This window comes from Sceloporus occidentalis, unplaced genomic scaffold (assembly GCF_023333645.1).
Source record: "Sceloporus occidentalis isolate IW3139 unplaced genomic scaffold, rSceOcc1.0.p SCAF_5, whole genome shotgun sequence".
Classification (NCBI taxonomy): domain Eukaryota; kingdom Metazoa; phylum Chordata; class Lepidosauria; order Squamata; family Phrynosomatidae; genus Sceloporus; species Sceloporus occidentalis.
In genome coordinates this window covers 65,965,588-65,992,790 of record NW_028316985.1, presented here as the reverse complement: position 1 = coordinate 65,992,790, position 27,203 = coordinate 65,965,588, and the positions used below count along the sequence as shown (strand labels likewise).

The window sequence follows — 27,203 nt, the reverse complement described above, 5'->3', positions numbered from 1 at the left end:
CGAATTCACGTGATAACGTTATGCATTATCTCACGTGATTGCTTTCTATGGGGGGTCGTTCCGAGGTGCATCTACAGTGAATCTGAAGTGACTCCTCATTTTGGTGAATTCGGTAACAAGCGAATTCACAAAAATTGCTTCTAAGCTCACTTTGATTTCACCCCAAATTGGTTTGGTGTGGAATACAACTTTGCTTCCATCCCAGTACACCCCCCCAAACCTCCAAGGTCCCACATTTCCCATGATGCTGCACTGTAGTTTTGCTCCATTTGCTTCCAGTGCTCGGAAGGGTTGATTTAGATATAGATGACAGGGGTAAAGGGAATGAAACAGGAGGCTGGGGGGGGGGGGAGAGAAGGGAGCAACTGAGCAACACTGTTCCTCCCTTAAAATCTTAAGGAATCTATCTTAGTTTGGGAAGATTAAGGAGAAAAGCAGGCTACAGTATTACCAACTACCCACAAACCCTATTATAACTGATATAGCTTGCGGCATTGTGAGTCTTACAAAAATACTGCCGTGTGAATGTGTAATACCTAACATGTGGCCTGTTAAAAACATTATGATTAATTGGAATTTAATATCTCTTTCAGTAATTGCAAGTTTTCGAGGAGCAGTCCCACATGGTTTATCACTGGAGATTGGAGACACTGTTCAAATACTGGAGAAATGTGATGGTAAGTGTTGACATTTTAGCATGCAACTGTCAGATGGGAAGAGAGATCAAGGTCATGTCCTCTAGTTATACTAGTGCAGGAACCAAACGTCTGCTATAGAAGAGAATCTGTCTAAATGGAAATACAGTCGGCTCTCCGTTTTCATGGGGATCCGTTCCGGACTCCTCCCTCATGAAAATGGAGATTCGCCAATATTCAAGCCCCGTAGGCTTCAGTGAGGTGTGTGCTGCGGGGGTGTGCCCCATTGAAAATTATGGAGGTCACCCCTCCGTGTATATATTGAAGACTGCAGACCTCACAGCTAAACAGCCAGAGCTTGTAAAAGTTACTTTTTGATTGTGGCTCTCAGTAGCCACATTGGTTGGGGGATTCTTGTAGTCCAGTAAATTAGCTTTTCCAAGGTCTGGGCAAGCTATGTTTTAATGACCACAAGGCTATAAAATTCAGGGGTGCCTGTGTAATATGAAAGAATGTGGCAATAAAATGATTAAGTCAGTGTCTCCAGATGCAATGGGGAAGGCAACCATGTTTGTTGTGGAAACCATATGGTTGACATCTTCAGTTCTTGTGATGTGTGGAAAGCAAAATCTGTACATTGTTGCAAGCACTAATGTATGCCCAAATATATCCTTATGTGTGTATGCCCCTCTTTTCCTTGAAAATTTCCAAAATCTTAGAACAGGAAATCTGTAAGAATCATAACTGGATTAGTAGGTTAAATTAAAAATACAGCATTCAAGAAAATGTTGTGTATGTATCTCTTTTGGTTAACAAAAAAAGAATTTAGCAAATCTACAAACCTCAAGGATTATTTCATCTCATGATTTAAATGTTTAGTGTCAACCACCTTGAGCTCCTGGATAGTAGGATGTAAATGTACTTTAAATGTAATGTAATGAAATGAAATAATTTAAATAAACAGATAAATTTCAGATGCCCATTTTTATAGAAGTGTGGGAAATGATTATGTTTATGTTTTATCCCAGACTGTGGAAAGGCCTGCCGGATGAGATCCGTCTACTTACATCCTTAGACAGCTTTAAAAAGGCTGTTAAGACGGATCTCTTCCGGCACGCCTTCCCGGAATAGAGAACCCGGCCTTAGAAAAACGTCTGGGAAAGATACTGCTGCTTCCACTGGTTGCTTGTTGGTATGATGTTGTTGACCTTCTGGTCAGTTTTTAACTTGTATGTTTGTTTGTTTGTTGTTGTTTTTTGTTCTGTTTTTTTAAATATTGCATTGAATTTAATACTTTTTTAAGGAGGGGAGGGTACCAGGGATTTTATATGTTTTGTATTTTTAACATTGTTAGCCGCCCCGATTGTTCTCAGAGGGGCGGGATACAAATAAAATTTATTATTATTATTATTATTATTATTACTAATTACTGTCTAACTTCTTAATTTTGTTATGCATTTGAGAGGAAGAATGCCTTTTGCTACTGATGGATCCCTTCTTTACAAGGCTTCCCTAATAAAAGAATTGCTGATAGGCAGCACTAATTGGAATAAATGTCCATAGTCTATCCAGAAAACAAAAGGGGAGAAAAAGAAGCCCATTGGACTTTCTTGGAGCCCTGATAGCGCAGTGGTTAAATGCCTGTACTGCAGCCACTCACTTACAAACTATAAGGGTGTGAGTTCGATACCAGCCAGGGGTCAGGCTCAACTCAGACTTGCATCCTGCTGAGGTCACTAAAATGAACATCCAGCTTGTTGCGGTCAGTTAACTTACACGGAGTGCTTAAGTACATTGACAAGCGGTATAGAAATATACTTGCTATTGCTATTGCTATTTCTTGCCTCAAACCCCAGAAGTTAACAAAAGCTTGTGAGGATCCTAATAACATGGGAATTATTATCCTTCATTGGGGAAGAGTAATGAAAAATCATCTTTTAAAGTAACCCAGGCCAGACACTTAAATACTGTAAAAACTAGAGAGATTGTAAAAACCGCTGAGAGAAAAAGATGGAAGAAGGAAAGGCAACCATCAGACATAGAGCATTCTGCTGGTTGCATGTTGCATAGACACAAAGGGCTTATTACATGAGAAAAGAAAGTTGAAATGGAGTGGGAGAGTAATAGCTTTCTCTGTGCCTCTCCACATGCCATCAAGGGAGCATGTTTGGCAAAAGGCATGCTTTTAAGACTGTCTTCATTTGGAATGAGAAAGGAAGTGTGACAACAGGATGCAGAGAAGCATGGAGAAAGCTATTACTTTCCCATTCAATTTCGGTTTCCTTTTCACACGTGATGAGGCTTCTAGTGTCCTATTTGGATTTCAGAGTTTATGCAAGATGGTCTGTGGAAGAGACCTCTGATTAGGTGGTATTACGACAGGGGAATAAGCATTCTCTTTTCATGAGAGTTACCTGTTTAGAAAAGAATGCTTGTTGTTCTGAGTGATAGTGCAGTGTCATCTGCATTTATTTTAATGATCTAACCATTAAATGATAAGATTACTTAGCAGTTGGATTCACCTTTGCAATGGCTTTTAAATTATGGCATAAATAAATGAATGAATAAATAAATCAGTTTGAACTGAGTAGATTGTGTTTTTTTAAAAAAAGTTCAAGTTCTGGATGCTTATTGGAAAACAGAAGTTAGCATTGGTTTTATTCTGGCAACACAGTATGGTGTCAGTTCATTAGACATTCTAGAGAACACTGTGAAACTACATCAGGCTAGAGGTATGAGTCACAAATGGATATTAACATGCTCTTGGTGAAAACACTCATATATAAAAAGACTTCAGTCCTCAGCATGGTCCTCATCCACAATTTCCACCAAAGGGTAAAGGAATTGCTGATGCAAAGCTATGTAACAATGACATTATACAAATCTGTTTGTATCATTTTCTGTGAAATATTTGTGGCTTAGATAATTAGTCCCAATTAGAGTATGTTCTTGAATCAATGGAACTTGTATACTGATGTAATGTACTGATTCCCAAAGCATGTGGTATGCCCCATAGGGGCTGTGGAAAGATCCAGGGAGGTGGTGAGAGGAAAACTGGACAGTAGGGAGGCCTTCAGTCAAAGTATTGGTGTGCAAGAAAGTCAAGGGGAACCAACGGCCTGTAGGACCATGGTGGGGATGAGGGTTACATGAAATTTCTTTTTTGAGTCCCTTAAAACCATTGTGCAGCCACCCTGATTTCTTCCTGTGATGGTGTCTCCTGCTTGTCACCTGCCTGCATGAGCCTCGTCACCTGCTTGGGCGCAAAGAGAGAAGCAACTGAGATTGGTTGTTTTGATTTTAGAACAGTAGACTTAATATCAAGAAATACTCATGAAGGGTGCTAGGTTGTTGTGCAAGAGGAAAGGGGGTGGTAGCCCCCAAAAGTTTGGGGACCATTGATTTAATGTATCCACTATAGCTGGCATTAAGAGTTAGAGCTGGCAGTTTGGAGTGGCCTCTGGCTGCTCCAGCCACAATCAGCCCACAAATCAGCTAGGGACCAGGGTGACTGGATGGCCCGCTCTGAAAGTGGGCTGCCTCCACAGTCCCAAACGGGCCACTGGCAAGGAGAGTCTTCTGGCTGCGTCAAGGCCATGTTTTTTCTTGCACGCCACACCCCTAAAGCAACTGGAAGCCACACCTTTTGGCCCATCTGTTTTGGGGCCTTAGGTTTAGACCCTTATCTAAATCTATCCCAGTCAATTTTAAACTATGAATTTTAAATTGGTATATTTTTAACTTTATGTTTGGATGATTTTAATGTGTCCTGTGTTTATGTGTTTTAACCTCTGTGTTTAAATGGTTTCATACGTTTTATTCAATGTTGTACCCTGCCTTGAATTCTGGGGAGAGACGGGTAAGAAATAATAATAATAATAATAATAATAATAATAATAATAATAATAATAATAAGTTGTTGTTATTGTAGATAATAATATTATCTCTAGATTATTATCAGCTATCTATGAGACATTCTGCTTTAATATAAATGCAAGTTTACAATAATTGTTACTTCTCTACAGGCTGGTACAGAGGATTTGCCTTAAAAAACCCACATCTTAAGGTAAAACTACTTCTGTTTCTAAATTAAATTTCATGCATTGAATAGTTAGATAGTTTATTGAGGTGTCACACAACACATATATTGTCTGGCATAAAATAAGATTACAGGTAGAGGTAAAGGTAAAGCTAGTCCCTTGACATGAATACCTAATTGTAACTGATTGTAGGGGGTGCTGCTCATCTTTATTTCTAAGCTCATATCTGTTTCTAATCGTGGTCCGAAGACTCCTGTGGTGCTCATGTGGGCAGCATGGCTGCACTAATCACTGTTATCTTCCCACCTAAGTGGTACCTATCCATCTACTTGCATTTGCACACTTTCGAACTGCTAGGTTGGCAGAAGCTGGGACTAGTGACGGGAGCTCATCCAATCATGCGGCATGTGGGCCTAGAACTGCTAACCTGCTGATCTTGCAGTCAACAGGATTAGCGTCTTAACCATTTGAGCCACTGCATAACCCTTATAACAACATAATAATTAAATTTTAAACATAGAAGGGAGTTGTAGCCCTTGATAGACTGTTAGTGGTTGTGCTTGGGAGAAAATACAGAGAAACAAAGTACATGAATGGAAAAATCCCATTGCATGCACTAGGGTGATGGGTGGGAGTGCCGCATAGATGGAGCAAGTTCATTCAGTAGCTGTAGTCCAAGCCCTAGTAACTCACTAACATTGCAGCATACAATTGGTTTTGGGAGAAGAGGATGCAATGCCACAAGTTGGATGCTATCTTTCTATTAAAGCAGTAGAAAGTAGGATGTAACATGAAAAGAGTGTTGAGACACTGTAAAGGGAACTGTGTAAGATGCTAGGGAAGTCAGATTATAAAAGAGTGGAAGAAGTCTTCCAGAGCAGAAATGGGTCAATGTCTTCCTGCCTATGCCAATGTCTATCCTATAAGAAACAGATAAAGTACAAATGACCCAGCAGTTGTGTTGATGCTCTGGTTTAACCAGGAGCCTTTCATGGTACATAGTTATAGTGCTATAGTATCACTTTAACTGCCATGGTAACATCCTAGGGGATCCTGGAATTTGCAATTTAGAAAGGGTCATTTAGCATTCACAGCCAGAGACCTCTAGGGCCTCAGCCAAACATAGACCCCAGGATTCCTGGCAGCTAAAGTGGAATCCTAGAGCCTGTACAGACAGGTCAAAATAAAGCTGCTTCAGATCACTTTGGAGGTATGCTGTTCAAATGATGCATGCGTCCTAAGAGGCCAGAAGCTGTGCCAAAGCCACACGCCAGTCCTAAGGACTGGAGCGCAGCTTTGGCGCAACTTCTCTTAAGATGCATGTATCATTTAAACAGCATACCTCCAAAATGACTCGATTTTGGTCTGTCTGTATGGACCCATAGTGCCACATATGTGTAGTGTGAAAACGTACTGAGTGGATCAGGAAGGCAGATGGTAGAATCTGCAGTAAAGCGCATGAAAGAAGAATGGTAGGCTCACTCCACTCTTGGGCTTACTAATACCCAGACTTTCTGCTATGGTTGGTATGGAGATAATAATGGTAGAAATAAAGAAGACAGCAGAAGTTTTTCTGTTGCTGTGCCTGCTTTGTATTATACTTGAGTGTTTCTTTGAGGATTCAATCTATCCTCAGAATGGTAAATTTTAACCACATAAAAGCCATCAATTATTTTAAATGTTCCCTTAGTCTGTGTAAATTCATGAAATTCCACTGCTATTTACTTTTCACTAGTACAAAGCCAAAGTGGTGTTGTGGTTTGAGCATTGCACTACAACACCAGACAGACACCAGTGTTCAAATCTCTGCTCGACCATGAAAATCCACTGGTTGACTTTCAGCAAGTCACATTTTCTCAGCCTCAGATGAAGGTGACAGCAACCCCTCTTTGAACAATCTTACCAAGGAAATGCTGTGATAGGTTCCCCTTAGGATTTACCTAAGTCAGAAATGACCTCAAGGCACAGAACAACAAAGTACTTTTTATTTCAATCATAAAAGATGGGTGTCTGTGTTTTTCACACGTGGACAGACATATGCATATGCTTCATTTATGCCCATTTCCTCTCTTTATTTTGGGAAATTTCTTGCATTTATTGGACTCTCTTCTTTTTCAGGGTATCTTCCCATCCAACTATATTCACTTGAAAAATGCATGTGTTAAGAACAAAGGGTATGTAAACAGTCTGAGCTTCCTAATTTTAGCAAATGACAAGTGACTGTAGGGAAAGTATGTGTTGACGAAGTAATCATGCTAGAGATGAATAAAAGTATTGGACTAGCAAAAGGGCCTATGGCACCTGAAAGACCTAGTGCAGAGCCTTTCATATCCCACTCCATTCTAATATCCTTCTAATTTTTAAGGTAACTATGGTTCAGTGTCAAACCCCCCCCCCCCCCTTCCCGGCCACTAAACATGTTACATGTTAGAAATGGGTTTTTAAACTGTGGGTTGACCTAACTACAAACAGGGAAAACAGCAGCAGTGGAAATATACAATGTTTAATTTCAAAGGTGAGGTGTTTGTGTGTGAATGTGTGTGTTTCGTATGGAGGATGGGAAGGAGTATGCAAGCTCTTGATCTCTTATCCATGATTAGAAGAAGCAGGCAGCTTGTGTTTGCTATGGATGTACGATCAACAAATGTTAATCTCTAAGCTGCCACAGGATTCTTTCTTTCTTTTCCTTACACCAGTCTGAATACAGCTGCCCTGCTGGAGTGAAAGTATTACTGGTGATTAACATAATTTACTCAGGGCTAAATGGACTTCAGCTGAATGGACCATAGCTTGCCAACTCTAAAATATTTGTTAAGCAAAAGGGTTGATTCTAATTAATTACAATTTATAATTGTAAGAGCCAGCATGGCATAGTGGTTTGAATGTTAGACTATGGAGACCACGGTTTGATTCCCTGCTTGACCATGAAACCCACTGGGTGACCTTGGACAAATCACAAGCTCTCAGCCTCAGGAGAAAGCAATGGCAAACCCCTTCTGAACAAATCTTGCCAAGAAAATCCTATTATAGTTTTGCCTTAGAAATGACTTGAAGGTACACAACAACAGCAACAAATCCTTCATCCCCAAGCTGGAACATTACTTGATGCTACTTCCAAAAGGCAATGTGAACCAAGTTGAGTTTAGTAGTATGCTTGATGCTCCAGTGCAATGATTGTTATAAAGTCATGAACACACGGCTGGCAGCTTCCTCAGGTAGATGGCCAAGTGGCCCAGAGTGGTGCAAAGGATTTGAAGACAGAGCTCTGTGTGTCATGTACCTCATAAGTGAGTCGGCTTCCTTGAGATATGAAGGAAGACACAGTCCAAAACCACCATATGAGGACTGGGGTCAGACACCATTTTTCAGGCAGCAAAATGTCCCAGTCCAGTCCTGTCCTCACATAACAGCATGGTTTATTGTCTTTGTTCTTGATTCCAAAGTGCAGAGCATAGTGAGCTGAAGGAAATCCCAGATATCTAAGACAGTTTGAATGGTTTCTTGCTAAGGTTTAACAGCAGTATGGTTAAAATGTTTGTTTCATATCTTATATCTTCTTGTTCTAACAGGCAATTTGAAATGGTTGTTCCAACAGAGGATTCTGTTATTACAGAGATGACATCAACATTAAGAGACTGGGGGACAATGTGGAAACAACTTTATGTGGTAAATGATTATACTTAAAATTGCTAATGATTTTATCAAGATTGTTGAGATGTGGACACTTTGGAAGACTATTGCTTCGAATCAGACATCTCCCACGTCTATCTCAATGATCCTAATTCAGTATTGGAGTTTAGGATCTGTACAAAGATATTATTACTATCAATAATATTATTATTATCTTTGTCTTTAACTTTTTTTTTCTTTTAAGAAATTTAATTTAGGGAATAGGGTCAGAAACATAATTAAGACTAGTTTGCCCTTCAAACCTATTTACACAACATAATTAATCAGAATAATTTCAGGTTTTTTTAAAGTTAACTTTCCATTTATCATATTTCAGTGGTAATATTGTTAATGCTACACAGCAGTGCTGTTTTCTGTTCTCATTTTTTTAAACAGAGTGTGCACAAATAAATGGAGGATCTGGAATAATTATGTTTGCTTATATCCTGGTTTGTGACTTGGGCCAGGAAAAAGTGGGATAGATAGATAGATAGATAGATAGATAGATAGATAGATAGATAGCTAACAATGTAACTGTAGATATTTTGGTGTTTTTGACCATGTGGATATTTTCACCACCATTCTTAAAACCTTTTCAATCTAGGCTTCACATCAGAGGTACTGGAAGTCTTTGAGTACCTACAAACTGCTGGTTAAAGAAAGGGGAAGAGGAAGTTTGAATAAGGTCACCCACACTTCCCGCTGGTAGTTGTAGCTTTCAAAACGGATGGTCTAGGCAATCTGTTGAGTCCTATATATTATATTTCGTGTGTATCTACATAGCACAGTTATACCAGTTCCACATCACTTCCACTGTCATGGTTCCATCCTAAGAAATCGTGGGAGATAGATGGGATACTTGGAATTTTCTCCCAGAACACCCTGTCATCTAGAGTTCCCAAAGTATGTAAGTTCATGTCTACACTATAAAATTAAATCGACATAATCCTCAATCTCTCTTTTCTTCCCAGGGTATTTTTGCACCTTCTTATTACCTCACCAAATAACCAATTTGCTGGTCAATGACCGAATAAACTTTATTACATTATTACATTAACCAATTCCAGGTTTCCTTAGAATGGAGGCATGACAATAATACTGTTATGAAACTGATGTATATGTGTAGTGTAGATATGCCTTTAGCCCAGCATTTATAATTAATACAAGTCTAACATGTTATAGGTATAAATATTATGCATACAGCAACCGTTCATCTATAAGATTCCTGTTCTAGAATGTCTGGAAAAAGACATACTTTCTAAAAATAATATGAATAAAGGAAAGACATATAGCAGCAACAAAAATAAAATATAGAATCTTATATTTCTCTAAGATTACTATGTTTATATTATTCTATTTCTATGAGAAGATGCTATTGCTGTTTCAATGGTGTATCAATAAATATACCAAGAAATTAAAATTGAGGTGCTGATTTAATTTTAGAAAACCAAGGGAATGAGCTGTTTAGTAAAGGGATTGAAATATGACTTTTTAACAGTGTCTTGCATCTTTGGACTTTGATTCAAGATAAAGAAAATGTTTTTATAAAGAAAAAGCCCACTTTGATACACAAAGGTAGCTTGAAAAAACTGACCTTGATTCTTCAAAGTGGGAAATTGTGCTTTTAGGAATGGGTGTCTAACACATTTTCAAGTAAAAATCAAATGTACCAATGATCCCATGCTTATCCGAAAATTGCATAATGGAATTATGATTGGAGTTAGGTTTTAGTCACTGGAAAACAATCCTTTACTTGAACCCTCTGCCACTCTGGATGGCTGTTGACTATTGCTGATTTTTCCATGTTTCCTTGAAATAGCAGAGAATGTGGGTTAGATCTTGCTCAGCATCAACACCATGTACACTGGAGTGAGAATCACATGCTCCCTCAGATGTTTATGAAAGCAGGTCCAAGCTAGCATAATCTTATGGTGAGAAATGCTGGGAGCTAAACTCCTATCACATCTGGAGGGACACATTAATCTCTCCCCTGGTCTACACGGAATGGCTCTCTAGGGTGTCAGCAAGGTTTATTCCTGCTCCACCTGGACATATGCAGGAATGCATTTTGGACCTTTGGCATACAAAGCATATGCTACTATACTAAATTCTAATCCAAGAGCATATGCTGTTCTATTGAAATCTGAGCTAAGAGATCAATTCTTTTTATTTGTTCATAGTATCACAAAGTACCAGTTTATTGGTCAGGAAGTGGGCTAGTGAGGAAGCCAACTGCAGGAAGAGGTTAGATAGGGTAAGGACAGGAAAAGCCTTTGCTGTTAGAACACATTGTCTACCCCCCTCATTCTCTCTCTCTCTCCTAATACAAGCACACACAATAAAGAGGGTTAAAGAAACAAAGCCAATATCAAAACAAGTATTACTTTTGCCAAGATGTGTTGGATTATGAACAAGTGAAGAATAGGTTTTATTTAAATGGAATTAACTTAGGCGTGGTACAGACCACCAAAAAGTGGCATGCCAGCGCCGGTATTAGGGTTAGGGAGCGTGCACCATGTACACACTCCCTAACCCTAATATGTGCCACTGGCAGCATAATAGCAGCACCCTGTGTACACGGGTGGTGCCATTATGACATCACGGCCACACTGCATCCAAACAGCGTGGCGCTGGCATGACATCTTTGCGCCGCCCCAGGCTGCTTAGGGCAGCCTGGGCACGGTGCATGAAGGAGCTCTGAAATGGAGCTCCTTCAGTGGACACACCTTGTTCCCGCAGCCACAAAACGGCTGCGGGAACGACACCAAGGAGAAAGGGGCCAAGTGGCCCCTTTCTGCCCTGGCTCTGGCTCCTGAGGTGTCCTGGGGCATGAAGCCCCAAGGACACCCCCTTTCAAGGCCACAGGGAAGCGGCATTTTGCCGCTTCTCCATGGCCTGGAGAAGCGCCGGATTGGGGCCTCTGGGCTGCCAGTATGGCTGCCCTGGCCCCAATCCTCCGGGGAAAGGACCGGGTGCAGGCTGCCCCAAAGCAGCAGTCTGTACTGTGCCTTAGATTGTAGCCTCATCCTTCAGTAAAAATTGATCTTCAATTTTTTTAAAAAAGTATTTTGGAATCAAAACAGCAACAGTCATCTATACCAAACTTAATGACTTTAGCAGTTTAAGAATGTAATTATGTATTTGACAGAGAAATGAAGGGGATCTCTTTCACCGATTATGGCACATAATGAATGAAATACTAGACCTACGACGGCAAGTATTGGTGGGCCATCTCACTCATGATAGGATGAAGGATGTCAAACGGCACATCACTGCCCGCTTGGACTGGGGCAACGAGTGAGTAAGAGACAAGTTATATTACCTTTACTGTGCGTATTATGTTCATGATAAGGTGACTAAAAGGAAGCTGAATTCTCTGAGCAGTACATCAGTAACATGAAAACTTGAAAAGGAGCCAGATTTTCCACCAGAAGGCTTAAATCTCCAACCCATTATTGGTACTTTCTAGCTAACTTTGGAAATCAAATGGGTAGTATCAAGAAAGGATTTTTAAGTAGAAGATACTTCCTTATGGGCAAGAGTGAGTATATCTCCCTTCCCCTCATAGCTTCATATATAGCCCCCTCTTCCATCCAAGCCTTGCCTCATGACTTTCATGAACTTCTGTTGTAAAGAGCTGCTGTGAAAAGCAGAAGACATGAAAGTTTGCTTACATGAGCAAAATTCCACTCCTACCCACTTTCTGCAGTTCCTGTCCCCTGCCCATCCTCCAACTAGGGTATAAAACATGTACAATGCTGTGATCTCATGTCGCTGGGGAATGTGTGAATGTTCCAGTTGTTGAGTTTCATTACATAGTTCTTTCTCACCATACTGATACCCTAGCAAGAGGTTATAAAAGATCTTCATGTTCTGCCTGCTCCAATAAAACTTACTGTTCTGGACTATAAATCCCAGAATCTTTCAATGATCATGCACAGCCAGCTTTCTGGGAGCTATAAGACAAAAAACAAGTTTCCAAAGCCCTGATATTTATGTATGTTCCTAAGCAGCATATGGTTATTTCATGAAACTCCAGTGCTCCAAGTTAGTGTATGAGGAGGCACTCTGTATAGTGGTGTTGTCTTGAAGCATATTGGATATTTCTGGTGGCAGGTTTTTTTATACTAGATTGAATGTCATTAGTGAGTCACCTCAATTCTGCTCTGGTATCAGCAGAGATTTTTTTGCATCAAGATTTCATTTTATCCTGCTAGAACTACAACCTGATCAGTTTCTTTCCAGTAGTGTATGTAAACCAGGGGGAAAACCTACAGGCAGAAATAATTCAGAAACCTTTGTTTCTCTCTCCCCCCCCCCATCTCCCCCCCTCTCTTTTATCTGAATATTTGCTTTGAGAATGCTGAGTAAATTGACATGCCCTGTTAGAGTTTTTACAGCAAACAAGCATATTCTTTATGTGTTTGTGCTTGCTAAAACCATGCCTTTCACTCTGCTGTTAAATGCAGAATGCCGTCGCTTGTTTGGGAAAATGAAAAATTCATAGAGCAATGTGTTGACGTTGAGTGTGATCTGAATCTTGCCAGGTACGGCTCCTGCTGCTCCTGACAGTATCTTGCAGAGTTTGAAAAGCCGACAAGCTCATTGCTATTCTATCCATGCATCATGTCGCTGAGGAAGAAATAAACATGATTGGCTTCTCTAGTTCAATATTATTTGAGAGAATGGCAGCACAGACATAAAGCACATTGGCACTTGCATTCCAGTTCAGGGATGTGTTCCTGCCGTAAGCTGATGGGACATAAGGCCCTTCTGACTCATTCTTTGAAAGAAGCCAACTGTTGAGGCCTTGTTATCTACTTTCCTAGCAGATGAATGGAGCAGATGCTGGTGAAGGAAACATGCCTGTAGGGTATATTTCCAGATTTAAAAATGTTCAGTATGGAAAATAAATGCATTTATTCTGGCTTTATAATACAGTGCACCCGTGTCATATGCGGGTGCGCTATACGCGGCTTTCAGCATATGCTGAAAGCCATGCAGGGCGCAAGGGGCAGTGAGTCCCATTGTGACTAATGGGGTGCGTGCCTGTAGCACGCGTGTGCTGCCGCGCTCCCACATGCATGAGCCCCATTCAGTTAAATGGGGCTTGAGCATGCACGGTATTTGCTTTACGCAGGGGAGTCCGGAACGGATCCCCCACGTAAAACAAGGGCGGACTGTATGTTCAGGGGCAACCGAGTACATTTTGCTGCTTGAGGTGGAGCCATGAGTGGCACTCTTCTGTAGCACTCCAGTCAAGATGCATAGTACCTACCCAAATCTAGGCAGTTTATTATGGCACAGGAGGAGGAAAATCCTACAAATCCTAATAGTAAAAATTTAGTTAAAACAATACAAACATCTGATGTTACTTCAAGATACCTGAAATTTGTTGCCTAAGGCAGTTGCCTCATTCTGCCTAATGACAGAGTTTGATTTGTGTATGTTCGAGATATGTTTATGTGTTCTAATTGCTCAAGGAGGTATCACAAACTTCCATTAAATTGAAGACAATATTAACTCTTTACATCTCTGAATCTTGAGTCATTCATTCTAAGTACTAACGTTTAGTCCTGGACAGACAAACAGATATACACAGAAACCTAAGTAATTTTTCTGTTCCTATTGTCATCAATTCCTATGAAATATTTCTCAACTGTGTTGTCAACTATGTGAATTATTTTGCTAAGACCTCTTAACTTTAGGAATCAAAACTTTATTTCAATTTATTTTAGGACATTCTTACTCAAAGTGGTAGTTTCTGGACTGGCACTAGTCCATGAACTATCAGTTGCTGGTCCATGATATGGAACTGGTACCAAACATATTAGGAAAACAATTTTGAGTCTTTCACAATGATAGCCTGAGAAGTATTCCTTTAATTTGCAGAATGGACAGAGAGCAAATATGGGGTAAAGTATGCTTGGTGATATGGAGTTGCATTTTACAGAATTAGAGATCTTTGAGAGTGGTAGAGAGGATGAAGGTTAATTCACATCATAAGCAGCTTGCTTGGGAAAGAAGATTTTGGAGATGCATTTGTTTAAAAGTAGAACGTTTTCCTGAACAGATTTGGCACCTTTTATATTTCTGCATAAATGGTTTGCCACTGGTTGTTTATGAGAAGCAAGGTGGCAGGCATTCCTGCAAGAGCTTTAATCTACTAAATCAAAGGAGCTGCTAGTACAGTTTAGAAATCAAAGATACTTTAAGTGTTTCTATTGCTTTGCAAGGTTAAATGGATGAGTTTATCATGTTTATGCCATCTGGTAACATTATTTTTACTCAGACAATTGTTGCATCATTTAGTTACAGAAGGAAGACTGAGTCAAGGTACATGCACAAAAATGTTTGGAACTGCCTTCTCATCATAATACCTTAGAACCCATCCACTTCTAAATGAAACCTGGTGGTGCAGTGGTTAAATGACAGTACTGCAGCCACTCACTCACAAACCACAAGGTTGTGAGTTCAGTCCCAGCCAGGGGATCAGGGTTGAATCAGCCTTGCTTCCTTCCAAGGTAGCTAAAACTATAAGCAATTAGCTTATAGTTGTAAACTGCTTAGAGACTGCTTAGCGTGGTATGAAGCGGTATATAAATAAAGCTGCTATTCTATGATAAGCAAGCCCTGTCTCATCAGAAAGGGCTGCAGAATGGGGTACTAGTACAGTGATCCTGTGCTCCTGGGCAGACATACCTTCCATGTAGAACTTTGGATCCAAGCCTTGGAAAGAACAGCAAGATTTTAAAAGGTGTGTGTGTGTGTGTGTGTGTGTGTGTGTGTGTGTGTGTGTGTGTGGAAGAGTTCTAAAAGACACTGATCGAAAACTGTGTTTCCTGGGAGATACAAAGAGTTGATAAACCATTTGAGTTGTAGAGAAAAGCCTAATGAACAATTCCAAAATTTACTTTTTACTCTTATATTCTCATCACCATTGTTTCCCTCGCCAGATTTCTCTGTTATTTACTCTGTGACTTCTCCTCATCAGTATTATTATTTAACTTCCAGCTGTCTTTTCTTTTATAAAAGAAATGAGTCTGCTAGATTAGAAAATAATTAATCTTCGTTGTAAATAATAATAATAATAATAATAATAATTTGTTTTATTTATATACCGCTATTCCAAAGCTCATAGCGGTGAACAGCAAGTAAGCTAATTAGCAAGTAAGCTAATTTGCCCCCAACAGTCTGGGTACTCATTTTAGCGACCTCAGAAGGATGCAAGCCTGAGTCGAGTTTGGGCCCTTTTGCTGGTCTTGAACTCGCAACCTTGTGGTTTTGAGTGAATGGCTGCAGTACAGGCATTTAACCACTGTGCCACCAGGGCTCCTGTAAAGATAACAATATAACTGCATGTGAAACATTTCAAACCATCACATGTTTTACATTGATGGTAGCAACTGAGATTGCTTCTAACTGTATTCTTGTACTGGACTTCATTCTGTACAAAATGTATATTTCTTCTTCCCCCACACTGTTACTGTAGATGATTTTTAAATATTGTAGCATATAAAGGTAAGGAGAAATGGAATGAAAAATTGTATGCTTTTAGAAGATTCTGCTCAGGGTACCTTGGAAAGTTTTTCACTAACCAGATCTTCCATATTCACTTACAGACAACTGGGATTGGACTTGGTTCCAAGAAAGGAATATGGAATGGTAGATCCAGAGGAAATCAGTATTACAGAGCTGTATAGATTGGTAAGTACTCCAGCTCTCTCTGTTAATTGAAATTGTCAGTAGGGGACTACTGCTGCAGATGTAACCTAGGTGTTAACTAGGATTAAGCAGTTGGCACTGGGTCATAGGAACATACACTTTCTCCTTGTACACTGACTAGGTGTCCCTTTACCGTTAGTAGGTGTTTTACTTGACCACCTCTAACTGTAGTTAAAACCAAACAAGAATGTAGTTCTGAAATATGTCACAAGAAAGGAAATGAGCACAAGGATTTCTTTTTCCGTGTTCAGTTGCTCCTGGAAAAAAAACCTCTGTGTGGAAAAATTCCTTGTGAGGATTTTGAAGCCATTGGCTTTCAGCCACAACATGCTAAATATTGATTTCCCACAAACCACTGCATTTTTGCTTTTCCTTAGACTGAATTCCAGTTCAAAATTAACACAAAATAAACTGCTTTGGGAGAATTATAAGTTCTTTGTAAAGGACAGGAAATGCTCAGTTTTCAATTTAATATTGCAGCAAAATACTGTAATACATTTTCAACAACGTGCTATTTCTCATATGCAGCAAAAACAATTAAAAATGGCTTTATACACAGTGAACCTAAATACTTATTTTGTTGTTGTTGTTGCATGCATTCAAATCGTTTCCAATTTAAGGTGACCCTAAATCATGGATTTTTTTTATAAGATTTGCCAAGAGGGAGTTTGTATTTCCTTTTCTCTGAAGCTGAGAGAGTGTGACTTGCCAAGCTCACCCAGTGGATTTCTATGGCTAAGTGGGGATTTGAATCCTGGTCTACAAAATTATAATCCCATGCTCAAACCACTACACCATGCTGGCTCTCTTTACTAATTATTATTAAATGGACTTGTTTAAGAGTTATATGCTTTGCAAAAAGGCGAGATTCTCCAATACTCAAGCATCAGATGCCTAACAAAGTCTTCAGTATAATTTCACCAGAGAGAAATGCATTTTTAAAGCTATCAGACACACTGCTTTTTTTTGTTTTTAAAAAAGTATGTTTATGTCAAAACATCAGAATATGCAAGATGGGAGTTCTTGGAAATAGCACCATTGAATGGCTAAATTGCTGAGGTGACTGTTTTGCAGGCATTATGAAAAGCTTTTCAAACTTCCATTTCATTACTGCCTAGCTTTGCTTTGCTTTCCAAAGGTGAAAAGATATATCACTAAAATATGCATTACGTGTAATGAAAACAGCAGAAGAGGCCAGATAATTTGTAGCATGGTACTGAAGATAGTTCCATAGTGGAGGCAAATCCATAATTCTTGCCAGAAGACTAAGGTGTTTTAAAAACAAATTAGCTTGCAAACACAAAGAGGCATAGCATGCTTGTTTCAAAATATCAAATAATGTGTTCTGCTGGAGTTTAAGTTTAGTATCTATGGGTTGGTGGGGTTATTCCAGATACATCCACACACTGCCCATTGCCTTTCCCCCCTGTGAAGGGGGACAGTTGCAAAAAACAAACAAACAAACCTTACCCTAATGCAGAGTGTGATATAGGGTTGGAGTGCTGGATTAAAACAAAAATTGGATAAGGTACAAGACTCCACTAAGTATTGAAGGTTACTGCAGTGGACCCTCACAGATTTACTGTGGTTAGGGGTATAGGACTCCTGTGAAAGTGGGAAATAAAAGTCAAATATCTAACTGTGGAGGGCTGACTGTACTTCAATTTGGGTAAATCCCATTTCCTGTTTCTTCCCTCACTTCCCCCCCTCTCCTATTTTTTTCCCCTTCGCTTCTTTTCCCTCAGCCCAACCAACCTCAGAGATTGTTGTGAGGATAACATGGGTGAAGGGAGAACATGGTATGCCATCTGTGAGCCTTGTGGAGGAATGATAGGATAAAGCAAATAATCAAATCTGTAAACACAAATTGAGATAAATGGGGTCCCTTGTTGGGAGGAAGATGGGATATAAGTTAAACAAATAAAGAAAACTAATAAATGCAATGGGGCTAGTGTTGTCTAATTGGTTAGATAAAGTATTGGTTGGCTTTCAAACTTAACCACAAGTGGGGGACCCCCTTAAAGCACTTCTCAGTATTACCTCACAAGGAAAACTGTTAAAATTTAGTGAGTTTGTGAGGTTAAAATAATGGATGTTGTGGACAAAGTTTATGTGACTTGTGTTGAGAAAAATATAATCTTAAATTCTGCACTCTCCTTGGTAGATACAGTGCACACTTGCTTTACGCATTTCAATGTGTTACACGTTTTAGTTTCAATTTCAGAAGAGCTATCCAAGGTTCTGAACCTATGTAGGTGGTAGTTCTCATCTGATCCTTGGAAGACAGTGCCTTTAAAGTTAGGTCTAAAAGTTGAAGTATATCTATCACTTACTGATATGGAAATTAGCAGCTGCCACTCCTCCATAGTATATTTCCATTTGAAACAATAAAAACTGACTGCTACTTTTTGTTGATGTCCATTCTTAGATGGAGCACCGTCATCGCAAGAAAGACACACCTGTTCCAGCAAGCAGCCACCACCTCTTTGTTCAGATGAAGAGCCTAATGTGTTCTAACCTGGGGGAAGAACTGGAAGTAATATTCTCGCTTTTTGATAGTAAAGAGAATCGACCAATCAGGTAGTGCTCCCATTTTCATGAGGAAAAAAATGCAAAACTGTTGTTGCATTACCCATTTTGCTTTCACTCCATTTAGCCAATGGGTTTGTGCCATTTTGCTTTTGTGACTTTGATTCTTTGATTTTGTGAAGTGGGTATATATAATCTTACATTTGTATTGTATTTTTGTTGTGCATTTTAAAAAAATCTAGGTGGACTTTTTTGAGCATGTGAAATTATTGTGTGTGCTGATTTTTAATCAAAACCAGACCTCAAATTGTCCAAAAAGGTGATAGTCTAGACCACCTACACCTTTAGAACCACCCCCTGGAGGGAAAAAAGCAAAAAAAAAAAAAAAAAAAAAAGGCAATTTTTAAAAAGAAAATCCAGATGGTTACCAGAAGTGATCCAGTGTTACTTCTGGTGCAGCTAGGAGTATAGGAGAGACAGCTGAACCCTCTCAAGCAATGGACCAAACTGATCTGTAGAACTGTACTGTCAGATGGGATTTACTGCTGAGAAGGTATCTATAGAACTGTGCCACTATTTGGGATTTACTTCTGAACAGACATTTCTACAATTGGATGATCAATTGTTATTTACTTCTGCACAGATATCTATAGAGGTATGCTGTCAGTTCCTACAAGACCTGGAAGAATTAGCATAGTCCTTCCACCAGGAATGAATACAGTTGAGTCAGTACTTGATTTCAGGAAGGACACAACCTTTAACATACAATGTAGTGATGATGGTACCAAGGCTAATTTCAAACAGAGCAGGAATCCTAATCTTGAGGTGGGTGCTAAAATGTGTCCCACTGACCGGCTGAAATGGAGCAAAACACACTGGCTCACAAGTGGGCTGAGGCAAAATCCCCAGTCTGCCTTGTTATTGCCCATTCCCAAATGAGTAAGCAGAAGAGTGGACTTGGCAGACAAAGCACACCGTGACTGCTAAGTCCTTACATGCTGATTGGCTGCCAAATCCCAAGGATATTTCTCTCTGCAAAGCTCCTCACACCTGGTGGTTGTGAGGGTTGTTCAGGATGAGTAAATCCCTCATGCATGGATGCCCCCATATGTTCATAACAGCCCAAAGCAAATATCCCTGCGCCACACTGTGCTTCCAAAAGAGTTAACTGCATGCCAAAAAAAACCCCAAACTGGAAATAATTAAATGCCAAACAGATGGACAAAAGATTAAGTAAAAGCCAAAACATCCAAATGAGAGACAGTTAGATGCCAAATCAGCCATATCAAGATTAGGTGAACTTTTGCTCCTGGTCACTGGGTGTAGCATGAATTGGGCAGAAATAAATGTGATCCTATGGAAATCTTAGAACAGAAGCAAAACTTTCCTACTCAGGTTCAGTAAAAATGACTAGAAAACTCATGCTGTTCTGAGAAAAAGAGGCTGGGTAGGTGGGTTGCTGCAGACAAGTGCTCTGGCTCCAAGTGTAGTCCCTGAGAGAGATTATGCATTTGCAAAATGTACAGTGACTGCTAATTGGTTGACTTTACTTCACATTGGTGAACTACCAATAATCCTGATTCTGCCACCCATTTCTCCCCCATCCAGGAGCATGCTGGGGGCAGGGAGAGAAGTGAATCCAGATTCTTTCTTTCTTGCTCAGCCTACAGTAAAGATGTGAATGCATTGTAAATCCCACCAGTTGGTGAACTTGATTAGAGCTAGGTATTATGTTTGGGTTGTGTGTGTATTGAAATTAGTACAATCCTACTTGGTTAATCTTTTGACTTTAGGTTATTCTACTGTTGCTGTCAACACAGTACATATGTTTCATATTCAAGTACTTGGAGTAAGTTAACTTTCTCTGCACCTCACACCCCTGTTTCCATTGAGGTAGCTTTGTGTAAAGTCATTGTGCAGCCCCCATAGGCTTCCAGTTGGATACTTCCAGTGTCACCATGCATGATGACACTCACTCTCTCTCTCCTTTTGAATGTCTTTGAGTAGTGAGCTGTTTTTGGTTACTGGGAAAGTGCTTCTCTGTGCTACTATGTGACTGCTCATTTAGTTGTTCAAAAAAGTATGGAAGTCTTCAGCAATGTAATTTTTTCTATGTAACTGAATACCCCTCTTCCTGTTCAGGTTCTCTCCCTTCACTTCTGCAAGTCTAATCTTTTTGACAGGGAAGAAATATTTGTTGAACATGTTTAGATTATGCAAATATTAACTATATCTGAGCCATTATGTCTAGCCACTGTAGATTTAGCAAGTTATCTTCTTAACTACCACTACTTCTTCTGTACTGACCACTCACACTGATGGCCCTATTTAATTAGAAACAGTATTATAAATAAGATGCTTCTGACACATCTTGTACATAGGTACACATGTACAAAGGGACATGTGGATATGTGTTACTGAGGGCACATGAGAATTAGAGTAGTGGTTTTGGATGATTCACCAGGGTGCTTGCAGCTAATCAGAATTGAAAATGTACAAGAGACTGTTATAATGCTCTGTAACGTACCAAATTTGGCTACATGATGTCACTGAAGGCACGTAAAATCAGTTTATAGGTGATGCCAATGCAAATTAAATGGATAAGAGGACATTTTCTTGATAAAGTTGTGAAATTATTCCAAAAGGAAGTTGGTTTTCAGTGTTGTTAATTTATGTGAGTAGCTATGAAAAGTTTCAACCATCAGAATTGCCTGGAAATAAGTGGGCTACCTTTCTGTAAAACATGGCTATTATTGATTAGTATTTATCTACAGAGCTGGAAAGAATAGTTGCTTGTTCCAAATTAGAATCTTGGCAGACTACTTAATCAAACCGCATAAAGAGGGTGAAATGTAATGCGTACTCTCTATCCACATCTCTGTTTCTCTCGGTTTCTAACAAAGTTATCTTTGTGTGGCTAGTCTAAGGAGCTTGGCAGCCATATTACCCATTATATTTTGTGGCATAAAAGTGCTGCTACATTTTGTTAAACTTATATATATATTAAAAATATCAAACTTTGTGAGAACAGAATACTTACTAATAGCAGCAGTGAATAACTAAATATCTGAAGTGACTTACCCTTATCTAGCTCTGTGCCCTCCAGATACGTTAGATTATAGCATGCTGGATGGGGAGGATGGGACTTGTAGTCCAACATATCTGGAGAGGAGTAATTTGAAGACGTTTGTCCTAGATGCCATCAAAACCTTTGAAAATGCCTGTTTTGTTTCTGCCAAGCTATGCTTTTGTTTGCAAGGCTCAAAAGATTACAATCAAATGTGCATTACATCTAATTAAAACTATAAGGAAGGCCAGATTATGTGCAACATGGAAAACGTTATCTCCGCAGTGGACGAAAATCCGTAACGGTTCCCAGACTTTGCCTCTTCTGCATTAAAAGCCATTAGTGGAATTTTAAGCTGTATTATAACTGCTAGCTGCTGAGAATTTTCTTTCTAGGTTTATAATGGATATGTGCTTGTGTGATGTTTGGGAAGGAACGCAGATACTTGAGTTGTAAATAAATAATTCACCAGCTGTCTGAAGATAGAATGCCCATTATTAACATATTAGAGTAAGCTTCATCTCTTATCCATTGTTGTGCTCAGAATGACACAGTGCTAAGGACCACGTGGCCTGGAAAATAGAATAAAAACCACAGGCTCACTGCCCTAATCCATTCTTTGTCAAAGCAACAGCAGTGAGCTTGTTCAGCTTTCTTGTTAACAGCAAACTTTGCCACTGTATCTTATTCAGTGATTGTTCTCCAGCACTGTAAATATATATTTGTTTTTAAACTGTCCACTTTATTGTATTTGAATTCATTTAGATACACAGATTTATTTTTATTATGTTAATTTTGCTTTCAGAAAAAGAAAAGAAAGCAAAAACTAATTAATAAAAGAATAAGCCAGCAGATAATTAACAGAAAACACAGCAATAAGAAACTATTTCTGTGTGTTTTTTACCATACATCAGAGGAGTCACAGACAGAATAGGGAAACTGGTGAGGAAACACAACCTCCAAATGGTTTACAAACCGACCAAGAAAATCCAGCAAATGCTGCGCTCAGCAAATGACTGCGAGACCTTCTTGCGGCTGCAGGAGTTTACCGCATACCATGCAGCTCCGGACAAATCTACATAGGGCCACAAACGCATGGTCATGCATTTAACAGCTTTTAATTCTGTTGATAATTATAATTATATAATAATATAATATAATAATACATTTGTATGTTGTGAACTATTCTAGCAGTGTCAGTTTTAACTTTTTTTACCTGCTGGACTGGGAAAAAACTGGGATATAAATAAATCTAATAAATACAGTGATGATGGTGATAGCTACCAGTATTATTTGCAGTGTGTCCTCCTCTCATTCCCCTCCACTCCATGGATGTTAACCTTTCATTTCATATCTTACCATCCTACTTTGACCCAGTTTTTGAAAAGATTTCTCCAGATGTGGTGGCTTGTGGTACAGACAAGATTTGAACCATATGTGCTGAGGCATGCCACTGAAAACTGCCTATTAATGATTGTGAGGCTTGTAATAGTAAATGTGTTAGTGAATTGTTACCTGTTTCTCTTCAGAATCTTTTTGCAACTAGACTGCCATATTATCCAGTCCTTTGCTGAGATACAAAAGTGACTGAGATCACTTTGGTCATTCTTTTCAATCTAAATTGTACAGAAGCCGATCATTTCTTTCATCTCATTATAGCAGAGGCTTACAAGCTAACAAAAACTTTGCCAGCTATCCCTGATGATATTTTTCTTTGTTTTGAATCATATTATCTGAAAGAAATTATCCTGGATATCATTTATTGTTTTGAAAACTGCGAGAGAACTCAGATCACTGAAACAAACAGGAAAATGAGGTTCAAATAGTATTGAAAAAAAGAAGGGTTGTTTATAGTAGATGGTTTCTGAGAGGCAAAAAGTCATGTAGCTTTAGGCTGTACCACAAACCTGTAATTGCATCAAGACCATATTCTCATATATATGAAGTCAGTTTGCAGCTGGGTCCCAGTGACAGCAATAGAAGAAAGCAGAAGAGACAGATTGTGATTCATGTGAGAACAAATGAGCTGTTGGATTTCCCCATGAAGAATGCAGACTATAGATCACTCTGATGCATTGATCGTTTAGTCTTTGACCTATGAAAGATGGAATGAAATACTTTCTTACTACCATTACACTGCAGAAGAGTAATGGAGTAAATTAAGCAAGGGTAGTAAAGTGCAAGAAGGGCAATAGAAAGCAAATCACATTTGCTCAGAGCCACACAACATGGCTTTCTATATTCTTGCAATATCACTGCCCTAACAAAATATTCAGAAACACCCCTCCCCCAAATTTAAAAAGAAGCATTTGAAATATCTGGCAATTCGATAAATCAGCAAGATGTAACTATAGCCTCTGTGATTTGTTGAACTGCAAGTCCCATCAGTTCTAGCCATCATAGTCAGTCATGAGAGCTCATGGGAGCTGTAGAGAATCTGGATGGTTATGATCACTCTTCATGCTCAAAATCAATGTTACTGAGAATGTAAGGATGCGGAGAAAAAGTCTACAAAATATGCACTAACCAGAGTTCTCTAATACTATAAATCAATCTATTTCTTTTAAAAATAATGCAGAAAATGGTTCAATGCATGTAAGGTCAGCACTTTCCCTCACTTTACCAAAGGCTATACTTAGGTCTGTTGGTAATGTCCACAGTTCATTAATATGTCATGAATATCTTGCACCTTGTAGAATTACAATATCACCACAGGCTTTCCGTTAAAATTCATTTGTCCATCATTTGCTATTTCTGGGTTGTTTGAGGTTTTATATAAAGGTTGAACAATTAACTGGAGCTGTTCTAACATATTTTGAGTTTATAGACAATACTCTGAGTATGCTGAGACTCATTACAATTGTTTGGATGGTCTCATATACCAGTTATTCTAGTACGGTGCTGTAGATGCACTGAGAGTATCACGCCAGTGGCAAGGACTGGATAACTTGTATTCCCATCATCAGTGGGAAAAGAGTTTGAAAAATCACACACATCCCCAACAGAACCACTGGCTCTTACACTGACCAAGCTGGTTCGAGATGTACTAAGAAAAGTTACCTTTAAAAAGATCTATATAGGTCACCCATAGATGAGTACATACTTTAGAAGAGTACATGAAACTCCTATTCAGTTATGATAGGAATATTTCCACTTACATGGTCCAATGCCTTCTAGCTCATAAGATAAATGTCCACTTGGTGCTGATAGCATCCTTAATTAACTCATTTAGCTTTAAATATGGCTATAATAGCAATCATACCTCAGGTTTATGTGGAGTTACTAAGGAAGGACACTAATTAGACAGGAATTGTAGGTTTTTACAACAAAATAAATATTGTGTACAATTTAATAACACTAGAGTGGATGACTGAAATAAATGCCAGTACCTAACTACTGAACATAGTTGCAGTTCTAATTGATTATAATGGAAGATAATTAAGCACATAGTACATGCTTAGTTAATGGGATAACTGTAATACTGGCTATAAGAGGAGGCAATTCTGTTCATTATTCCAAGTCACATTTATAACTTAGTCATATGAAAACTGGGAAGGATTTATATGATCTGAAATTGGCAGATAATAATGGATTCTTCAGGTTATCTCAGTAAAGACTAAAGGATGCTTTTTTGCAGAGAGACTGCTGGTTTTATTGAAGAGTGCATAGTTGTTAAGGCACTCTGTGCATTAACATTCTGGTGTGATATCTACATAGATATATAGACATAGTTCCTTTTTCTATTGTACATTGGCATCTACAGTGATATAGGCAGATTACATGAACTATACATTTCAGTAATATTTGTTTTTTTGTGCATCATTCAATAGTGTCTATTCTAAAAATGCTAAAGTCATCAAAACCTGCTAATTGTGCAGTGGTTGCCTTCATTAATGTTTCTCTCTCTCTCTCTCTCTCTCTCTCTCTCTCTCTCACACACACACACACACACACACACACTCCATTTGAACCTGAAGATTGTTACTCCTATTATTTTGCCATTTGCAATAGTATCTTAAGGCAGTTTGACCTCAGATTTGCTGGAGGGCCCAATTACAGTGTTTTTCAGATAAGCCTGATTCCTTAATCAAAGCTACATTGATTTTTTTTATCAGATCTCATATAAATTCTGGTTGTCTGTGTGCATTTTAGGAATTCCCACAAGAGAAATTGTCAGGTTTATCATTAAAAAGAAAAGTCATTTACTGGTGTGTGGCTTGTCTTTAAAATTATGATGATTTTTCATCAACATAGCACTTCGTAGTAATTAGAATTGTACTTTTTTTATTACCTGCCTTCACAAGAACTTGGTGAAGTAGTTCTCACTTCTATTTCCATTATGTAGACAGGGAATGGTGTCATTGAGAGACAGTGAATTAATCAGGCCAGTTTTGGATAATGGTTAATGGATATGGTGCTCCAGAACTTTGTAAATATTATCCATTATATTGTATTTCTTTCAATGTTTGAGCATTAAAAATAATGTATTTTAGGTTCTTGAATCTGTTAACAATTCAATTTCCTGTATCTGTCAACAACAGCAAAATTCTCATTACATAGGCAGAGAACTGAAGCTGCTGAAATCTTTTGGTTGACTGTGTGTGTTGTGTGCCTTCAAGTCATTTCCGATTTACGGACACCCAAAGGTGAACCTATCACAGGGTTTCCTTAGCCATTGCCATCCTCTGAGGCTATGAGACTGTGACTTGCTCAAGGTCATCCAGTGGGTCTGCATAACTGAAAGGGTATTTGAACTCTGGTCTCCAGAGTCGTGGACCAAAGCTCAAAGTACCAAACTGGCTCTTTTTTGTTGTTGACTAGATAGTCATTAATATGGAGTTAAATCAAGGAATGCTGGGCATACTAAAGAGTGTTAGGTTTGTACTAGTGATGTTAATGGGACTTCATTGTACTCAGTTTCCTTGCTCATGTAGTCAGGGCTTAGAATACAACAAGGCATTTAGTTGTGTTTTTAATGCATCTGATTCAATAGCAAAAAACCATAGAGATTTTAGAATCACAGAGTTGAAAGAGACAACAAGGGCCATTAATTCCAACCCCCTGCCATTCAAGAATACACGCCTGTTGTTGATGCCTGTTGTCAAGTGTCACCCATCCTATGCCTTTTCATTTTTTGTGTCTCAAGTGTAGTACCTTACAATTCTCCCTGTTGAATCATGCAGTCTTGTAGATGTTGAACTACAATTCTCAACATTCTTCATCATTGTCTATGATGATTAAGGCTGTTGGGAGTTACAGTCTAACACAAAGATTGAATCATAAGCATGAAGCCAGCATTTATTTATCTATTTATTTATTTATTTATTTATTTCGATCAACTGATCAGACATCAACCAACAGATGTCAATCAATCAACAAACATCACAATAAACCATCAAATTGTAAAAGCAGGTAATGGTTAAGATTTCACTTATGAAACTATATTAAAAAGAAAAAAAAGTAAAATTTAGAAGTATATAATCATCATAAATGTATGAAATCATTATAAAAATTTAATAGACTAAAAATATTATGAAA

General features: G+C 38.8%; 1 protein-coding gene across 5 annotated transcripts in view; it reads left to right on the top strand.

Moving 5' to 3' along the window:
• DOCK4 (dedicator of cytokinesis 4) overlaps positions 1-27,203 on the top strand; it is a 311,504-nt gene that overhangs the window by 117,896 nt on the left and 166,405 nt on the right. For all 5 annotated transcript variants that reach the window (XM_089524305.1, XM_089524307.1, XM_089524306.1 and 2 more), the window contains exons 2-8: positions 594-677; positions 4,661-4,701; positions 6,794-6,849; positions 8,245-8,341; positions 11,493-11,641; positions 15,967-16,051; positions 18,498-18,649. In XM_089524305.1, coding sequence (XP_089380431.1) covers positions 594-677; positions 4,661-4,701; positions 6,794-6,849; positions 8,245-8,341; positions 11,493-11,641; positions 15,967-16,051; positions 18,498-18,649 — 664 coding nt within the window. The remainder of the gene's footprint in view (positions 1-593; positions 678-4,660; positions 4,702-6,793; positions 6,850-8,244; positions 8,342-11,492; positions 11,642-15,966; positions 16,052-18,497; positions 18,650-27,203) is intronic.